This window comes from Tenrec ecaudatus, chromosome X (genome assembly GCF_050624435.1).
Source record: "Tenrec ecaudatus isolate mTenEca1 chromosome X, mTenEca1.hap1, whole genome shotgun sequence".
Lineage (NCBI taxonomy): Eukaryota > Metazoa > Chordata > Mammalia > Afrosoricida > Tenrecidae > Tenrec > Tenrec ecaudatus.
This window is the reverse complement of record NC_134548.1, coordinates 111,986,589-112,007,754: the sequence shown is the minus strand read 5'-3', so window position 1 is coordinate 112,007,754 and position 21,166 is coordinate 111,986,589. Positions and strand designations below refer to the sequence as shown.

The 21,166-nt window shown below is 41.3% G+C and overlaps 1 protein-coding gene and 1 pseudogene across 1 annotated transcript; one reads left to right on the top strand and one right to left on the bottom strand.

The window, feature by feature from the left end:
- Positions 1-10,114: 10,114 nt before the first annotated feature.
- LOC142434468 (protein BEX1-like) lies at positions 10,115-10,678 on the bottom strand. The gene has a single exon (XM_075539179.1). The coding sequence runs from the start codon at positions 10,676-10,678 to the stop codon at positions 10,301-10,303; it is 378 nt and encodes a 125-aa protein (XP_075395294.1). The 3' UTR covers positions 10,115-10,300.
- Positions 10,679-19,284: 8,606 nt separating this feature from the next.
- Positions 19,285-19,428, top strand: LOC142435435 (small nucleolar RNA SNORA61; annotated as a pseudogene).
- Positions 19,429-21,166: the final 1,738 nt, after the last annotated feature.

The window sequence follows — 21,166 nt, the reverse complement described above, 5'->3', positions numbered from 1 at the left end:
TCTGATGGGGTGCCATGCCCTCGCCCCAAAGTCTATTTTTGATATTCCCTGGGACTTCATTGCTTTGCTCCCCTTGCTGTTCTGTTGCATGCCGTTAGCATTTCGCCCAGGTGTGGTGGGGTCTGATCTACTAAACTTCCCACACTGTGCCTCCAATGTTGTCCCACTCTGATGATTTCCTCAGAAGGACAATGAGAAACATTGTGCCTTGTGGTGGGGAAGGCCCTATGGTCCTCTCTGTGCATTGGCTACTCTGAGAAGGAATATCATCCTCAAGGATTGGTGGGCCAGGATGTGTTCACTCTCTCTTCCCTCTTCATTTGCTCCTGTGTCTTTTGAACAGGCACGACTCTCTCCCTGAGCTGTAGTTTCAGTGCTGTTCTCTGAAGTGAATACTTCTGGGGGGTGGGGGTGGGATATCCACGTAATTGGAATTTGGGTCAGCCCTGCAATACTCTCTATTGGTTCCCTGCTTCATATCTGTATGTTGCTTTCACGTCTTGGTGCACCTGATTGAAGTCTTGTCCCTCTCCTCCTCTGCTGTGGAGATATAAATAGCACCCTCCTTTGGGTGGGTTAGTGACCTGTTCCCCCACTACCCAAGTCTTTTTTTTTCTTTCCTTTCTTTCCCCCTGATTTTTAATTGACTGCCATATTTATCCTTGGATTGGGTCTGGCCCCTGCCATAGTACCTGGACCGCACCCCAGGAATGTATATATGTAGTTGCTTTCCCCCATGCCCCTTTTGCATTTTTAAGCTTACCTCAGCGGGCTCATGTTATACTTACCCTTTGTTCTTGCCTTACTTCGCTTAGCATAGTTTCCTCTAATTCTTCCCATGTGGTGATGTGCTTCATGGGTTCATCACTGCTTTTTAGGGATGTGTAGTACTCCATTGTATATATGTAGCACAGTTTTTAAATCCATTCATTCATTGATGGAAAGTTGGATTATTTCCACCCTTTGTGATTGTGAACAGTACCGTGATGAACATTGTAGCACAGATGTCTGGCTTTGGTTTGTTTCTAACTATATACTGTGTATATGTCTAGTAGGGGGATTGCTGGGTCGTATGCCTTTCCTGATTTTAAACCATGCAGTACTCCCTTGTTATGTTTGCCCAACTAGCATATGTTCCACATGAATTGAAAGAACATATGTTTCCACATTAACACAACGAAGTGTTTTGGAACTTCCATTCTTCTCAAGGTGATCCATAGTTTATTATGGTCCACACAATCAAATGTCTTGGCATAGTCCATGAAACACAAATAAACATTTATTCTCTATTGTCAGCCAAGATCGATCTGACATCAGCAATGATATCCCTTGTTCCACATTCTTTTCTGAATCTGATCTGAACCTCTGGCAGTTCCCTGCCAATGTACTGCTAAAAACGTTGTTGGATAATCTTGATTAAAATTCTTCCTGTGTGTGATATCAATTATATTATTCTACAGTTTTAGAAGTCTATTGGGTTTCCTTTCTTTGGAATGGGCACAGATGAATCTCTTCCAGTCAGCCGGCCAAGTAGCTGTCTTCCAAATTTCCTGGCATAGATGAGTGAGTGCTTCCAGTGCTTCTTCAGCTTGTGGAAACATTTCAATAGGTATCCTATCCATTCCTGGAGCCTTGTTTTTTTTCCTGATGTTTTCAGTGCAGCTTGAACATCTTTCTTCAGCATCTTTGGTTCTTGCTCATGTGCTACCTTCTGAAGTGGTGGCATGTTGACTAGTTCTGTTTTGGTACAGTGACTCTGTATATTATTTCTATTGTCTCCTGATGCATCTTGCATCATTCAATATTATGCCCATAGAGTATTTCAGGATTGAAATTTGAGTTGACTTTTTTTCCTGTGCTCTTTCAGTTTCAGATATGCTGAGCTTGTTCTTTCTTTTTGGTTTTCTAATTCTGGGTCTTTTCAGATCTCATTATATTTGACTATCTTCTCGAGGTGCCATTTGCAATTATCTGTCTAGCTCTTTGACTTCATCATTTCTTTCACTTGCTTTAGCTACTCTATGATTAAATGCAAGTTTCAGAGTGTCTTCTGGCATCCACTTTGGTCTTTCTTTTCCTTTAAAAGATGTTTAGCTTTCTTCATGAGTGATCGTCATGATTTCCTTCCACAGTTCATCAGATCTTCTGTCATTTTTGTTCATTGAATCAAATCTGTCCTTGAGATGTTCTCAAAATTCAGGTAGGATAGATTTAAGGTTACCACCTTTTGGCTATCATGAATTTGTTTTCATTTTCTTCCACTTAATCCTGAACTTACATATGAGCAATTGTTGCGAGGTCTAGTTTTAATTACTGATACCGAGCTTTTCCATGACCTCTTCTTACAGATGTAGTCAATTTTACTTCTGTGTGTTCCATGGGGAAGTCCATGTGTATAGCCACCTTTTGTGTTATTGAAAAAAGGTATTTGCTATGAACAGTTGTTGGTTTTGCAAAATTCCATCATTTGATCTCCAGCCTCATTTCCAACTACTGTTCCTCTTTGCATTCAAATTGACAGTAATAATCAATGTATCTTGATTGCATGTTTTGTCAATTTCTGACTGAAATCATTGGTAGAATTCTTCAATTTCTTCACCACTAGCTTTTGTGGTTGGTGCATAAATTTTAATAATATTTGTATTGATTTGATTTCCTTGAAGGCAGATATAGAATCCTATCACAGACAGCATTATATTTCATGATTGGATTTTGAAATACCCTTTTCAACAGTGAATGCTACACCATTCCTCTTGATTGTGTTATTCTTTGAATAGTAACAAGCCATATGATTTTTAAAACTTATTAAAGTTTTTTTTTGATTTTTTAAATTCAAAATGGTCAATGCCAGTCCATTTCAGCTCACTGTTGTAAAGGATATCAATCTTGATGTATTCCATTTCATTGCTGACCACTTTCAATTTTCCTAGATTCATACTGTGTTAGTCTGGGTACACTAGAGAAACAAATCCACAGAAACTTATATGTATATAAGAGAGTTTTATACTAAGGGCAAGTGTACATTGAGAAAGCATCCCAACCCAGTGCTGTCCAAGCAGATAAATACAACATTAGCCCATATGCCCAACACCAATCTACAAAGTGCTCCTCCATCTCACAAAACAGACACAATGATGCCAGCTGTAGGAAGAAAGCTGAAATCAGTGAGCATGTAAGCATCACAGCGTTGGCAGGGGTCTCCATGCGGCTTCTACAGCACCCAGGCCTGCATCAGGGTAGGTCCATGTGGGTACTCCTCAGGGGTGTTTCACAGGAAGTGAGCCTTGCCAGCTGAAGGAAAGAATTGGCTAAGGAGGCTGTACCCTGGTCTGACCACCGGAGAGCAAGAGACCTGTGAACTAGAAAGGCGAGGTTCACCGAGCCATTTATCTCTCCACCCTTCAATTAATCCCATATGTGTTTATTGGCTAGTTTGGCACAATAACCTTAACTATCTCACATACTTAGCACATTCCAAGTTCTCATCATTAACAGATTTTTACAGCTGCTTCTCCTTACCTTGGGTTGTGCCCCATACACAAGTAAAGATCCTGAAGGTTCCATTCCCACAAGTTTTATCTGATTCATGTCACCATGGTCTATGCCACCCTGAGATATCAACTCCTCCCCAGTCACATGTACCCCTCCAACCTGAGGAGCCCAGCCTCTGGCAGTATCTTTGACAACGTTCTGCTTCAATTCATTAAGCATTCAGTGTCTGACAATACTTCAAAATTATGCATAAGATTTTTAGTGGCTCCTTCTTCTGAAGTGGGGAGTCAAGTGCTTCTTCATTGTCTGAATATAGGTGTGTATATATCTATTTTTGTCCCTGCTATTAGGTCCCTAGGGGATATACCTAGGAGTGGGGTTGCTGAATCTTAACATATTTCTATTTCTTTTTGGTATTGTATCATATCATTTCTCCATAGGGATTTTAGTCAACTAACTTTTGCTGTTGTTGTAGTTGCCAATTTTAAATACAGCTTATTTTTAAGACCTTGCATTTTCAACTTAGAATACTGTACTAGTGCATTGTTGACTTGATGTCTTTACCTTATGCATATGCTAGGTTTAAGAAGTGAGAATGCCTGAAATTTAATATAGAAGCTTTAACTCTTTACAGCTGCTGGTCAATGTGCTAAAAATTTGGGCCCTTCAAATTTGTATGTGGAACAAGGCTGTTTCTCTTTTCATTACTGGCTTAATTAACCTCTTCACTGGTGGGGCCAGATGAAGCACCACCAGATGGAGGAGCTCCACCGGCAGGGAAGCCTCCAGGCATTCCTTGAGGCATGCCTCCAGCCCTCTGCTACAGCTCTGGTTTCAGCTCTTTCTGCTGATGTGCAAATTCCTCTTTCTCTACAGTCTGATTCTTATCAAGACAGTTTATCATCTCATTGCACTCCTCAAGAAACTTCTGTTTATCTTCAACATTGATCTTGCCTTGCAGCTTTTCATCTTCAACATCAACTAACTTTTGAAGAAATAAAAATAATAAGAAAAATATGTGATTACCATTTCCAGTGATTTTCATTTCTTTGTATCCAGCAGATTTTTTCTTCTTTCTGAAATAGTTTTTTAGTTTTCTTTGAGTGGGGGTCTAATGGTGATGATTTCCCCCCTCCCCTTCAGTCTGAGCGTGTCTTTATTTCACCTCTGGTTAGATTTCTAGATTACTTTTTGTGCTTTAAGGATGTTGTTTTACTGTCTTGTGTTTTTTTCATTGTTTCCAACAACAACAAAACTATCTTTGCTCCTCTGTATATAATGCTTCCTTTTCCTCTGGGTGTGTGAAAAATAACATAGAGGTAGCGTCTTGCCTTTTCTGACTACACAAGTATAAAGGAGGAGGATCTCTATTAGAATCAGTGTCAGTCATGCCCCCAAACTCCAATCTTCTTACCAATTCTGATACCATCCCTTACTCCCATGGATCTCTCCACTCCTCATTTGGCTTAGATAATTCATTAAAATGGCCACACAGAACTATGATTATGTAGTTTCTCAGGAATGTAACTACTTATAATTCAAGATCAGAAATACTTAGTAGAACAAACTCTTCCCAGTCATGCTTGCAAGTAGGCCTTTCTCTGGTTTGTGGTCTCTCCTGAACATGGGCCCTTGGCTTCTGCCCTGGTCCTGCAGTATAGCAAAGCTCATGTAGGATGCTGATAAATGCCCGCTGAGTATATCACTTTACTATAAGCCTCAGCTCAAAGGTGCTTCACTCTAGCTCTGTGAGTCAGCAAACCCAGCTCCCCCAATTGAGTGCTTGGAATATGTCTTTCCCCTGCAACTCTCCAAATAAGTCTCCTGCTTCAAGGCACTCGGCTTTGTTTGTTCTCTTATGCTCTAGATCGTTGGTTCTCAACCTTCCTAATGCCGCGACCCTTTAATAGAGTTCCTCATGTTGTGGTGACTCCCAACCATAAAATTATTTTCGTTGCTACTTCATAACTGTCATTCTGCTACTTGGTTCTTCTGTCTTTGCTCATGTGCCACGTTCTGGTGTTTCAGTTTTCTGTCCCTGGATTGAGGAGGCTCAAAGCACAGAAATCTCAGGGTTGAAAGGAACTATGTGATTCCATGTTAGCACATGTAGTGTTCTGGTATTCTTATCAAGGCTTTCCATAGTTTGTTATGCAGTTGAATGCCTTGGCACAGTCAATAAAACACAAGTAGACGTCTTTCTGGTATTGAAGCAACACAAGTAAACGTCTTTCTGGTATTAAAGCCCCTGATAGCTACCTCATATTCAGTAAACTAGTTGTTTCTCAGCTGACAACCTGAAGGATATCTTGTGCAGATCTATGAAACTCTCCCACTGTAGCTCTCTCCTGTCTAATATTCGTTCCTGAGAAGTGTCCTGTAGGTTATCCTATATGTCCACATCTGTCTTTTCAAGTTAAGGATGACTGGTCTCCTCCTGACTTTCTCCTTTCTGTACAGCTGTCTGGAAACTCCCTCCAGACAGCAGCCTGGGGCAACAGTAAGACTCACATGGTTTGTTTCCTTTCCACTGGGAACTGGATCCTGCTGCTCAAGGACTGAAAATGGTCATATCATCTGTCCAGGTTTTCGTTCTTTCAGTCAGGGAGGGAAATACCTGTTACTTCCAATTTTTTAAAGCAGAAATGTGGCTTAATGTTTAAAATAATGATTAGTCATGAAAGTGTCATTTTACTTCTAACCAACGCATACTTCATATGCTATCTAAACTTGCTGAAGTGTCCAATGTCTGTGTCCTCTGGGTACACTGTTCCAGACTAAAAGATTCAAGCTGCAGTGCTTTCTTTGGACACAAGATAACCTTTAAATGTACCTTATTTTTTCTTTTAAAAATAATTTTATTGGAGACTCGTATAACTCTTACCACAATCCATGCATAGACCCACTGTGTCAAGCATATTTGTACAGTTGTTGCCATCATCATTCTCAAAACATTTTCTTTCTACTTGAGTCCTAGGTATCAGCTCCTCATTTCCCCCCTCCCTCACAAACCCTTGATAATTTATAAATTATTATTATTTTGCCATGTCTTGCACTGTTCAACGTCTCCCTTCACCCACTTTTCTGTTGTCTGTCCCCCAGGGAGGGGGGTATATGTAGATCATTGTGATTGGTACCCCCTTTCTGCCCCATCTTCCCCTTCCCCTTCTGGTATTGCTACTCTCATTATTGGTTCTGAGGGGTTTATCTGTCCTGGATTCCCTGTGTTTCTAGTTCTTATCTGTACCAGTGTGTATCCTCTGGTCTAGCAGGATTTGCAAGATATAATTGTGATCATGATAGTGGGGCAGAAGTAGCATTGAAGAACTAGAGCAAAGTTGTATGTTTAATTGTAGCTATACTGTACCCTGACTGGCTTGTCTCCTTCCCGTGACCCTTCTGTAAGGGCATGTCCAGTTGCCTACAGATTTCTTTCAATGGGCTTGGGTGAAAAAAAATAAAATCAAATAAAAAGGTAACTGTAACAATTAAAAAATCGATGCTCAGTATTTGATAAATACCATTAAATTAATATTTATTTTGATTAGATTTTCATTCATTCATTCACCAAATATCTATTTTCACAGGGGTGGGGAACATTCTGCATGGGAGCCATATAAGGCCAGTGAAATCATCAATAACATCTAACCTCACATGCATCACCAAAGAGAAACAGTGCCAGCCATCAGAATGTGATGAGTGGGTTAGGGGTGATTTAATGAAATATTTGACCAGCATGACCTGTGAGTGATATTATAATTATTCAAATGACTCTTGAATTTTATTGAGTGTGCCAAAGTCCAATGCTCAATCCCTGTACAAATTTCCATTTGTTTCTTGGACATCCTTTAACTTTGAAAAGAACTACTTCTGCCACAGGGATAATACACACTCTTTAAACTCTCTGCCTGTTATTTATCAGAAATTTAGACATTTTTGGGAACAATTTGTCCCTTTCATGGAGAATGGCCACACTGAGGGTGAAAAGGGGACCCAACATATAACCCATGGGAATGGCATAAACAGGCAAATTTGGCAGGACCTTGGCTATGAGTGCTCTCCCTGCATCAAAGGACTCTCATGTCCCTATTCCCTTATTATCTTCTGCCCACTATTTACTCTTTATTTGTTGCTTGGGCATTGTACATGGACAGCCACCCTCTGGTACTTCTTCATATCCACTCTCTTGAGAGTCAAAAGGAAGTTGACTAGTCTCTAGAGAGTGGTATCCTCAACCCATTTTCTCCTGAAGTTGACAGGGAAACTTGGATCTGCCTTGACACGACATAGAGAAACATTTTCCTGGGCATATGTGTCTAGTCTTCTAGCATGGATATGCTTAGGGGCATATGAACTTCCCGGTTCCTTTTCGTGAAGAAGCTGCTGACTAGTCTTAGGCCACTGAAGCCAGATTGTTCCTCTTTTCCATGGAAGTTGGACAAGGAAGTCTGTTTTTCAGTTTTACTGCCTTTCATATCTGGCCTTTCCTTTCATAAACTTTTGTTTTGCACAAATATGCCTTGTGCCTCAAGCATATGGCGGAAGGAGGGCTTTGACATTTGGGGGCACTAGATTCATGATGTTTGAGGTTTGCTGTGCTAGATAATATATTTTCACCTGGCTGTTTTCTTTCTAACATTGTCCCCTTTTGATTTCAAAAGACTTATTGCACTGTTAGATTCTAGAACGGATATCGGCCATTTTTTTCCTACAAAGGTGCAGAAAGTAAATATTTCAGTTTTTTAGGGGAGTTATACAATCTCTTTCAGAACTACTTAACTCTGCTATTGTGTAAAAACAGCTACAGACAATATAAATAAGCATGGCTGGCTCTAAACTAACACCTATATTTATGGGCTTGAACATTTGCATTTTGTTTGTCACGTGTCACAAATTATTCCCTTGATTTTCAACCGTTTAAAAAATGTAAAAACCATTATTTGCTTGTAGGTTTAAAAACAAAATATTGGGCCACATCTGACACTTGGGATACGGTTTGTTAACCCATTCTGGATTTTCTTTTTAAGTTTCCTTACACAAAAGACTATTTTAATGCATGTTTTCATTTCACCTGATTAGCACAGTGAGGGCAAGTTTGTTTCCCAAGTTCTGAGAATCCACTGACATTATTTCCTGACATTTAACTCCGTATATTGTTACTTGTAGATGCCATCATATTGATTTTCAATTCCTTGCAGCCCCATGTGACAGAGCAGAACAGCCCTAAAGGGTTTTCTCAGTTGGAATTTGTACAGGAAGGATCTCTGGTGGGTTAAAAGCTGGGTTGCTAACCACAAGGACAGTAATTCTAACCTACTAGCCTCTCTGAATCTAGGGTTATAGGGTCACTGAGTCAGAATTGACTTGTTTCTGAGACTATAACTCTTTAAGGGAGAAGAAAGCCTGGTCTTTCTCCTACAGAGTGGCTGGTGGCTTAGAACTGTGTACCTTGTGGTTAGCAGCCTAACTCGTAACCACACCACCAGGGCTTCTAGCTGAGCACCTGGGCTCCTTTAATTCAACTGAGGAAAGCCACATTCCGCACATTCATAGTTTTCACGTGGAGGTTGGCTGGTAGGAGAGACTGCCCCAGACTCTGTGTTCCCTCACGTATCTCATGGTGTTGACCTGGGGAGGTTTCTTAAGAGAATTCACCCTAAGGAAAATCAGATACAGGCCTTTTTCTATAACGCTAAATATGAGGAAGGGACTGAACCACACCTTTGTAGAGTTTCCGTTCCATGTACTATGGGTTCTAGAACAGGAGTCAACAAACTTTTGAGATGGAATAACCAATCCTATCCCTCACAATGTAAAAATTATTCATAGAAGAGGTATATATATATTATTACTCAAAAATGAAGTCACCATTATCTGAGTAATACCCTTAATTTTTTTTCAAGTTTAATTCAGAACCACATATACATATAAGAACCACATATACATAAAGCCACGGTTTGCCAAAACATTCTAGAGGTATCATGGGTCTTTCTTTTGAGAATTCTCAAACATTCTCAGTGGTGGTGGTAGGTGTAGGGAGTAGGCCCCAGAACACAGAGCAACACCCAGGCAGAACATGGGTATGGAGCACAGCAAGAGAGGAATGGAAAGTTTCTGTTTCCGTCCCTTGAACTTATACCTATAGGGAAGGCCTCGCTTTGGAAACGTCCTGCAATAACTGAAGGGACTAACTCAAGAACTGAGTTGTACATGTAATGATGGGAGCAAACACTGACATGAAATCTATTTGGTGTACACGGAAACTCTGGGAGAGGATTGTTACCCTCATTTACTAATAGGATCTTGAAAGAAATGTGTCTCTTATCGAGTTTATACTTATTAATGCAGTCTAGAGGGAAGCTAAAATTGAGTTTCTGTCCTCATTTCTAGACTCACATTGTTTTCTGGAGATGCCAAGGTCTTGGATTAAGTCATATGCATTTAGTTTTGAAAAAAGAAAACATACACAATATAAAAACCAGCCACAGAGAAATGCATTGGAATACTTTATTCTTACACCATTTATATGTAAAAAATAAAAATGTAATATTTGAAATAAAAAAGAAAAGATATTTCTTCATTAAACTGCTTTATTAACTTTACAATATATAATGAGCATGTTTCTAGGCAATAGATAAAACTCCCCTTCTGATGGAAACTTCCAGAGACTGAGGTAAAAACAGCACATTCAGTAAGAAGCTGGTAATAGAGGATCCATCAGACACAGGTCATATCAAAAGGTTTACCGAACATACGTACGTTCAGGAAGCAGGGATCTCCCCATGAATTTCAGGGCACACGTCAGGATTCAGGGCATAAGGCAAAACTCATCATGATGGTCACGGCGACGGGGCTTCGTGCTCATTGCACGAAGACTGTGACTCCATTGCTTTCCCCTCAGGTTTTCTATCAGCAATCTCCCCTCCGCCCCAATCCTGTCTACATTCTCCTCCCTCATCCTTGCCTGCGGCTCTCCAAGCCTCTGAATCATGTCCCATCTATAACGTAGGATGGGCTGTCTGACTCGGGGTTGCCTGAGACTTCCTCCAGGCACACAGTCTTCACCGGCTTCCAAAAGGAGAGCCAAAGCCTCTCCTTTACTAGTGTCTTGCTCCTTTCTGTCCTTTTCCTGGTGGGCATTTTCCACGTTGGGATTTTTTCCCGCTGGTGCCTCTTTGGACTCCATTCCTCCTAGGAGATAAAAGGCGAGAGATGGGACTGAGTGCTTCCTGGATCGATCAGCACAGAACGCTGAGCCCTTATTCCAAACTTTTCACCATCTAGATCCCTGGATATTTAAACCGAAAGTCAACCCCCCCTGCCATCACTTGATTCAAACCCATAGTAATCCTGTATCGTGTATCCCAGACTGTACACTTTGGACAGGAGCAGACGCTTCCCTGGAGCAGCTGGTGGGGTTGGAACCGCCAACCTTCGGGTTAGCAGCCCAATGCCCATCCTAAGGTTTTACAATGTCCCTTTGCCCACGTGAGGGACTAGGGCTACCTCTAGAGGATTCCAAGTCGTCTTCCCTCTCTCTCCCAAGCCCAACATTTTTTCCTGCCTCTTCCTGCTAGGGTTCTGCAGGCACCAAAACGGAGGACAGGGGTCTCAAAATGGGCGCTGTCCACCTCCCACCCTCCTACCCCACACACTCCTCCTGTCTGTCCCTCTTACTGACCTGGGCCTATCCTGGAAGTCTCCTCTTCCTGATCCTCACCACCAGGTGCACCTTCAGGACCCTCCGCTCTGCAGAGAGGTGGAGGGGCTTGTGTGGAAAAACTATCTGGCCCTGGCCCGCCCCCTGTGAGCCCCTGCACGTAGGAGGAAGGGGCTGAGCAAGATGCTAGAGAAACCCCAGGGGGTGGGAGAGAGATGCAGGTGTTTCCCAAAGTTTGCCTGTCACCTCGGATCCACCCGCCTGCAGGGTGAGCCAGTCCCTTCTCCTGCAGAGACTTGCCCCTCTGAGCCACGACCTGGCCCAGCTAGGGCTCGCGGAGGGCCCTTGGAGCTTGCAGCCCCAGACTTTCTGCTGCTGCTGGCTCAGCGTCACTCTGGGAGGGTGCTCCGCCCGACGCGACCACGCACCCACCCAGCTTCAGGGACCCTTTGGGTTCCCTACCTGTTTCACCTGCGCCTCACAGTCCTGGGTCGTCCAGAGCTTAGGAGATCTCTGGGCCGTCGGAAACGGAGGCAGAGAACAGACTCTGCAAGAATGGTCCAATTCTGCAGGGAGGGGCGCCAGTAGGTGAGCGGGCGAGTCATCTGACACGCTTCCTGGCCTCCCGGCTCCGCCCCCTGCCTGGCCCAGGCCCTGGGGCACGGAGTCCAGCCAAGTCTGCAGCCCAACCCCTTCTCCTTGCCCCCACATCCTTAAACCGCTTTATCCTCAGGGTCTATCATTCTTTCTCCCTTGGGAACATAGCCCTGGGCCTTTCCCTGATTGCCAGTTTGGGCTTTTGCTCTAGGGGTTATTGACCATTTCTGTGGCTTCTCTGCTATCTGGTTTCTCCTACACTCCCAGTTAAGGAGCCCTTGTGGTGTAGTGGGTTGCGTAATGGGCTGCTAACAGCAGGTTCAGGAACACAAACCCTGCAAGAAAGATGAGGTTTTTTGCATATGTAAAGATTTACAGGCTCCAAAATCCCAAAGGGGGTAGTTTTACTCTGTCTTACTGAGTTTTGGTTTCCCTATTACTCCCCTGTTTTGTCGGCTGCTCTCTACTGCCAATAATATGCCTAGAAGAGGTATGTTAGGGAAATAGTCTCTGAAAGAGTGGATTTCCACCCCCAATTCTTTCACCTTTCTGTTTTGTTCCTTTTAAAATTCAACAAGTAATATACATTTTTAAAAACAAGGAACAAAAGACATCATTTTACTTGAAAAAGAGGATTAAAGTTGGAGGGGTGTATAAGAATGACCACCTGTCACTTTTGGCAAAGTCATTATATAAATATAGACTCTACAAGCAGCTGCACTCTTAGAACTTGGGAGAGGACAGGGCAGCTGATGACTTCTCTTGTGAGGGGCCCCCAGGCACATGAGGACCTTCCATGAAGTCAGCCAATTAGCTTCCTGTGCAACAGGGCTTTTCTGATGAATTTTGAAAACTAAACAATAAATCTTCCACAAATCTCTGGTTTGAAAGCAATGACTATGTCATGTTCATGTGTTTAGAGAATCCTAACGGATCTACAAAAGAATGAGTTCTAGAACTAGGAAGTGGATTTACTAAAATTGCAGTTACACAGTAAACATGCTTCCCATTTGCGAATAGGAACATGAAAGGACAGTGATTTGGTAACGTAGAAAAGGTGAAGAAAAAATAGGAGGGACATGCTGTCAACCATCAAAACAGATGTTTGAAAAATGTTTCCAAATGTCGCAGATTTGATAAATGTATTAAGTGTAATGGAAAGTATTTTTAACGTGATAAGGTTGTTTCGCAAAAAAATTAAATACCTAGGTTTAAAAAAATTCGTTTCCTTGGGGTAGCCCCTTGTACATTGCCACTAAATTAATGAAAAGCTGCCTTATCTTATTAATTATCAGAGGAATGTGCAATGAAACCAGAATAAAATGCTGCTACATAGCCATTTTTGTTCCTGCTGCTAGCTGTTGTTGAGTCTTCTGATACAAATAAGACCCTTGAGACCTCTGCACAATTGAACAAAACGCTGCCTGGTCCTGCATCATTCTCATGCTCAGTTGAGCATTAGACTGCAGAAGCAGATCTTCAGGCTTTTCTTCCTAGTCTGTCTTAGTCTGGAAGCTCCATTGAAGCCTGATCTACACATCATAACAACATGCACAGCAACACAAGTGGTGGCTGCACGGGATATGCCTTCATTGTATAAGAAGAATAGAACCTTGGTCTTCCTCACAGTAGTGGAAATTCCACTGTCCCACTTGAATTCTTATACTTAAAAAGTCTAACAATACTAAGTGTTCTTGAGGACCCAGAACAACAGCAATTTTCATTCATTGCTGGTGGGAAATTCCACCAAACTGAAAGATTTCTCGGCAAATTTTTGACAAGTTACACTTACCATATGTCTCAGAAATCCTACTCTGTAGAATTTTTTAAAGAGAAGTGAAAAAATTTTTGCTCAAAAATATCATACTCCCTCAACACAGTGTGGGAATTGTGCAGGGTCTGTTCCCGCCATACCGACACAAAACACTAAGGGGGTGCAACAGAACAGCAAGGGAATGGAGCGGTGAGGTCCCCCGGGAATGCTGAAGGTGGATTTTGGGGCCAGGGTGTGGTGCCCCAACAGACTGGACTGGAAAACACTCCTAAAGGCCAACAAACAGTCCTTAAACTAACTACAAGCTTTTCCTTTTTGTTGTGTTTTTTGTCATTGTTTTGTTCTTGATGATGTTTTGTTGTATATCGTTGCTTGGTTTTGCTCTGTCTTGATTTTGGACATGTTATTATCTCAGCAGGACTGTCTAGATAAGATAGACTGATGAGCAACTTGGAAGAGAAAACAATGGGACTGACAGGTCTGGGGGGACATGGGAGAGAGGGAGGTGGGGGGAAAGGCAGTGGTGTTTACAAACACAGGGACAAGGGAACAACAAGTGACCCAAATCGGTGGTGAGGAAGGTGTAGGAGGATTGGTAGGGTGTGATCAAGGGTGGTGCAACCAAGAGGAATTACTGAAACCCAAATGAAGACTGAGCATGGTAGTGGGACAAGAGGAAAGTCAATGGAAATAGAGGAAAGAGCTAGGAGGCAAAGAACATTTGTAGAGGTTTAAATAAAGGCATGCATAAATGCAAATATATTTATATATGAGGATGGGGAAATAGGTAGCAGATAAACATTGGGCCTCCACTCAAGTACTCTCTCAATGCAAGAATACTTTCTTCTGTTAAATTGGTATTCTATGATGCTCTCCTTCCGGACACAACCGCTGAAGACAAAGCAGGTGAATAAGAAAATGTGAAGAAAGCTGATGGTGCCTGGCTATCAAAAGTTACACCATCTGGGGTCTTAAAGGCTTGAAGGTAAACAAGCAGCCATGTAGCTCAGAAATAACAAAGCCCACCTGGAAGAAGCACACCAGCCTGTGTGATCATGAGGTGCTGAAGGAATCAGGTATCAGGCATCATCAGAACAAAAAAACATATCATTGTGAATGAGGGGGTGGAGTGAGGAGTGAAGACCCAAAGCCCGTTTGTAGGCCTCTGGATATCCCCTTACAGGAGAGTCTCAGGGAGGGGACGCCAGTCAAGGTGCAATGTAGAAATGATGAAACCTACAACTTTCTTCTAGTTCCTAAATTCTTCCTCCTCCCCCACTATCATGATCCCAATTGTACCTTACAAATCTGGCTAGACCAGAAGATGTACACTGGTACAGATAGGAACTGGAAACACAGGGAATCCAGGGCAGATGATCCCTTCAGGACCAGTGATGTGAGTGGCGATACTAGGAGGGTCAAGGGAGGGTGGGGTAGAAAGGGGGAATCGATTACAAGGATCTACATGTGACCTCCCCCCTGAGGTATGGACAACAGGAAAGTGGGTGAAGGGAGACTTCGCTTCGGACAGTACAAGATATGACAAAATAATAATTTATAGATTATCAGTGGTTCAAGAGGAAGGGGGGAGCGGAGTGAGAGGGGAAAAATGAGGAGCTGCTGCCAGGAGCTTAATTGGAGAGCAAATGTTTTGAGAATGATGAGGGCAATGAAGGTACAAATGTGCTTTACACAATTGATGTATGTATGGATTGTGAGAAGAGTTGTAGGAGCCCTTAATAAAAAGATTTTAAAAATCTGTACATAAATATTTATAACAATTTTATTTAGCATGTCCAAAGTGGAAATAGTATCAAAAGATTATGTATAATCAAATTGAGATGCACTCAAACATAGAATACTACTCTGCAATAAAAAGGAAATTATGGAGATAAGTAATAATATAGATGACTATCAAAATATGCTGAGAGAATAGTAACTAGACACAAAAGAGTAATTTCTGCATTATCCCTTTAATACGAAATTCTAGAGTGGGTCAGATTAAACTTTGTCAGATCATATCAGTGCTTGCCTGACTTGAAGGTTGGGATTTCTTTCTAATTGCAAAAGAGCATAATTAAATATCTCAGTTATGGGAAATGTTAAATATTTTGGCTAGGAGAGTGATTCCAATGATGAACAAATGTTCCAAAAAGAATTAATCTATAAATTTAGAATATGTGTATATATTATAGTTAAATAAAATTGATAGGAAACACATCACCTACAAATAAATTGGACTCAATGTTTGCAAGTTTTCTACATTGAAAATATAATAAAAATTGCTTTGAGAAGCTAAAGAAGATGTAAATAAATGTAGAGACATACCATGCTCATAGACCAACATACTTAATATAGTAAAGATGTCAATTATTCCCACACTTTTCTATAGATTGAATGTGATACACATAAAAATCTCAGACTATTTTTTAGATGAACAGGCTCTGAATATATGTACGAAAATGCAAAGATACAAAAGTAGCCAACTTTGCAGATCATCCAATCTGAAAATCTTTTTTTTAAATGAAAGAAAAGGGGATAATAAAAGAGCAGCACACAGGAGACCTTTGGGGCAACATTAAGTAGACCAATATACATCTTGTTGTATAAAAGACATTATGGAATGGTATGGATAAAGAGAAAGCAACAGAAAGAATATTTGAAGAAATAGTACCATAAAATGTTCCAAATGTGGTGAAATACATGAAGCACAACAAAAACAAGTAGGATATGTCCAAGAAGTTCGATACCCAATAATAATTATTATTTTTAATCATTTTATTGGGGGCTTGTACAACTCTTATCACAATCCATACATAGATCTATTGTGTCAATCACATTTGTACTTTTGCTGCCATCATCATTCTCAAAACATTTGCTTTCTACATGAGCCCTTGGTATCAGCTCCTCATTTTGCCCCTCCCTCCCTGATCCCCCTCCCTCATGAATCCTTGATAATTTATAAATTTTTATTGTTTTGTCATATCTTACACTGTCTGACATCTCCCTTCATCCACTTTTCTGTTGTCCATCCCCCAGGGAGGAGGTTATATGTGGATCCATGTAATAGGTTCCCCCTTTCCACCCCACCCTCCCTCCACCCTTACAGTATCGCCACTCTCAGCACTGGTCCTGAAGGGATCATCTGTTCTGGATTCCATGTGTTTCCAGTTCCTATCGGTACCAGTGTACATCCTCTGGTCTAGCCAGATTTTTAACGTAAAATTGGAATCATGATAATTGGGGTGGGGGGAGGAAGCATTTAAGAACCAGAGGAAGATTGTATGTTTCATTGTTGCTACACTGCACCCTGAGTGGCTCATCTCTTCCCCGTGACCCTTCTGTAAGGGTATGTCCAGTTGCCTACAGATGGGTTTTGTGTCATCAATCTGTACTCCTCCTCATTCACAATGATTTGACTTTTTTGTTCTTAGATACCTGATATCTGATTCCTTCGACACCTCATGATCACACAGGCTGGTGTGCTTTTTCCACATGGGTTTTGTTGCTTCTGAGCTATATGGCTGCTTGTTTACCTTGAAGCCTTTAAGACCCCAGATGGTATAACTTTTGATAGCCAGGCACCATCAGCTTTCTTCACCACTTTTACTTATGCACCCATTTGTCTTCATTGATCGTATCAGGAAGGTGATCATAAATGCTATGATTTTTTGTTCTTTGATGCCAGATACCTGATCCCTTCAACACCTCTTGATCACATAGTCTGGTGAAGAAGCACACATTATTATAAAAATATCAAAAACCAACCATAGGGAAAGAATCTTGAAAGCATCAAGAGAAGAGTGAATGGTTATATCCAAGGGCACTAACAAACACTCCCAGACTTAAAAACCTATTACATAATCACGGTAAAAACAGTTTGGTATTAGTACAATAATAGATATGTTGACCAAACTCAGAAATACAACCAAGTATCTACAGACATCTGATTTTTGATCAAGTACTAAAATGCATTAAATGGGGGAAGTCTCTTAAATATATGGTGCTGGAAACATTGGCCCTCCATCTGCAAAAGAATGAAACAGGACCCATATCTCTCACCATGTACAACAGTTCAATTAAGATGGATTTAAGACTTAAATATAAACCCTAGAACTGCGGTTCTCAAACTGTGGGTCGCGACCCCTTTGGGGGTCGAACGACTCTTTCACAGGGGTCACCCAATTCATAACAGTAGCAAAATTACAGTTATGAAGTAGCAACGAAAATTATTTTATGGTTGGGGGGTCACCACAACATGAGGAGCTGTATTACAGGGTCATGGCATGAGGAAGTTTGAGAACGATTGCCTTAGAACCATAACCATCATAAATTGAAAAAACAAACAAACACCCAACGGACAAACTTAAGGATACAAATAACTAAACTAAACTCACTGCCATTGATTTGATTCAGACTCATAGTGAGTCTGAATCAGTGAGTCAGAAACCCGTTTCTGAGATTGTATATTTTTAGAGGGCTATAAAGCATTATCTTCCTCCCTCTGGGAGGGTGGTGTTTTCCAACTGCAGACCTTGCGGTTAGCAACAGAATAAGTAGCCACGAAGCCACCAGCCCCCCTTAAGAGCCCTAATGCAAGGTATAAATACACTACAAAACATAATATAAAACTCCCACACTACAGAAGACAAAATACAGGAGCGGAAACTTCTACAAACACATTCATGTCATCAAAAGAGAACCCACAAATTGGGAAAACATACTTAGCAATAATATATAAGATTAAGAGTCAATCAAAAAATATCTGTAGAAAAATCACAGCACCTTAATAAGAAAAACAAAAATAATCTAATAAAAATGGGCACAGGACAATTTACTAAAGAGGACATCCATGCTGCCAACAATCATTTGAAGAGAGACTTGAGATCATTAGCTATTAGGGAAATTCAAGTTAAACTAATGATGAGATATGCCTCCACACTCATATTTTTGCAAAAATTAAAAACAACAGCAGAAAATAACAAATGCTGAGCATGTGAAGAGAATGCAACTGTCATACATTGCTGGTGGGCTGGCAGAATCGTACAGCCCCTGGAGAAAACAAGATGGCACTTCCTGAAACAAATTTGAATAGAAATACCACATGACCCTGCAATCTCAGAATATAACCCCCCCACCAAATAAAGAACACATCAAGAACAGATATGTGCACATCCATGTTTATTGCAGGAATATCTTTGATAACAAAAGGGTGGAAACAATAAAAAGCTCATCTGTGTAGGAGTAGATAAATGAATCTTGCTACATACACAGAATGGAATGTTATGCATCCCTGAAAAAACAATGATGAGACTGTCACACCTCCTGACACGGAGAAAATTGGAGGACATTATGCTCAGCAAAGTTAGTTAATATTATAAGGACATATATTTCATGACACCATTATTATAAAGGGAAAACAAAAATCATGAGAAAATGGTTTTATTACCAATGGAAAAGACTGAAGATTATGGTGAGGCTGGGGAGGGGGTGGGGACAGGGAAGGAAGGAGGGAGGATGGGTTGGAAATAAAAGTAGACGAGGAGGAGGAGGAGAAAAGCAGCAACAGCAGTAGCAGCAGCAATAGCAGCAGGAGCCACATACAGGGTAGTTTTCTGGGATACCGTTACTGTTTTGATGCGAAGGATCATGCAAGTATATATAGTTTGTTTTTCTTTGCATGTGTTATACTCCACAAAAATAAAAAAATTGAGAATAAATTTAAATAAAAAAGAGATAGAAAACGGTCACAGCCTTAAAAACCTTACTGTTTCCTTACCCATCAGAACAAAACATTGTTCTGAGTGGTTATAAAAGGAGGAAAAGTAAAATTGAAACCGACTTCAATTCTTTTTTTTCCCCGACTTCACTTCTTTTGTAACACACCAGCTAGTTTCAAACAAAGAAAAAAACAAACAAAAGGGAATCCTGTTTCTGGCAAAAATTGCCTCAGAAAATTAGGTTGAAATTTGGACAATCCCAGATAACAAGCTAACGTAGATCATGACTACCAAGCAGTCCTAAAGAAATGCTAATTGAAGTGGTCCAGTTGAAAGATGAAGATACTAATCAATAACTGAACAATATATGAAGAAATAAAGACCTCGAATAATTTCCACCACAGATAAGACGGCTTAAAAAGTTCAGGAAGAGCCAAAGCGGGTGAATAAGTAACTAATGGTGCCCGGCTATCAAAAGAGATAGTGTCTGAAGTCTTAAAGGCTTGAAGATAAACAAGAGGCCATCTAGCTCAGAAGCAACAAAGCCCACATGGAAGAACACACCAGCCTGTGTGATCACGTGGTCCCAAAGGGATCAGTTATCAGGCATCAAAGAACAAAAAATCATATCATTGGGTGCACACCTCCATGATACGATCGCCGAGGACAAACAGGTGCATAAGCAAATGTGGCGAAGAAAGCTGATGGTACCAGGCTATCAAAAGAGATAGTGTCTGGGGTCTTAAAGGCTTGAAGGTGAACAAGCGGCCATCGAGCTCAGAAGCAACAAAGCCCACATGGAAGAAGCACACCAGCCTGTGCGATCACGAGGTGCCAAAGGGATCAGGTATAAGGCATCATCCAAAAAAAAATACCATAGTGAATGAAGGGGGAAATGCAGAGTGGAGATCCAAAGCCCATTCGTCGGCCACTGGAGATCCCCTCACAGAGGGGTCTAGGGGAGGAGATGAGTCAGTCAGGGTGCGATGTAGCACCGATAAAGAATACAGCTTTCCCCCAGATCCTGGATGCTTCCTCCCCCCCACCCCCCAACTACCATGATCTGAATTCTACCTTGCAAGACTGGATAGAGCAGAGGTTGTACACTGGTGCATATTGGAGCTGGAGGCACAGGGAATCCAGGGTGGATGATACCTTCAGGACCAGGGGTGTGAGGGGCGATACTGGGAGGGTAGAGGGTGAGTGGGTTGGAAAGGGGGAACCGATTACAAGGATCTACATGTGACCTCCTCCCTGGGGGACGGACAACAGAGAAGGGGGTGAAGGGAGACGCCGGATAGGGTAAGATATGACGAAATAATAATCTATAAATTATCAAGGGCTCATGAGGGAGGGGGGAGCAGGGAGGGAGGGGAAAAAAAGAGGACCTGATGCAAAGGGCTTAAGTGGAGAGCAAATGCTTTGAAAATGATTAGGGCAAAGAATGCACAGATGTGCTTTAGACAATTGATGTATGTATATGTATGGATTGTGATGAGAGTTGTATGAGCCCCTAATAAAATGTTTTTTTAAAAATTTCAGGGAAAAATGCCATTGTCTTTGAGTTCCGTTTTACCATGAACTTCATGAAGGTCTCTCATAAGACCAACTTTGTTGTGTCTTTGGTTTGGGACTATATTTGTGATGTTCATTCTATGTTATATAGAAGACAAAAGGATAAATAATAATGTAAATACTGGGCACATGATATATAAAAGTGTATCTTGTGAGAATAACAACATAAAAGGGGAGAATGGCATAGGAATAGAATTTCTGTATTATTGAAGTTGTTTTCCTTAGCTGCTGTTGAGTTGATTCGAACTCATGGTGACTCCATGTGTGCAGAATAACACAGCCTCATAAAGTTATTTTTTAAAATTTTATTGGGGGCTCTTACTGCTCTTATCACACTCTGTACATATA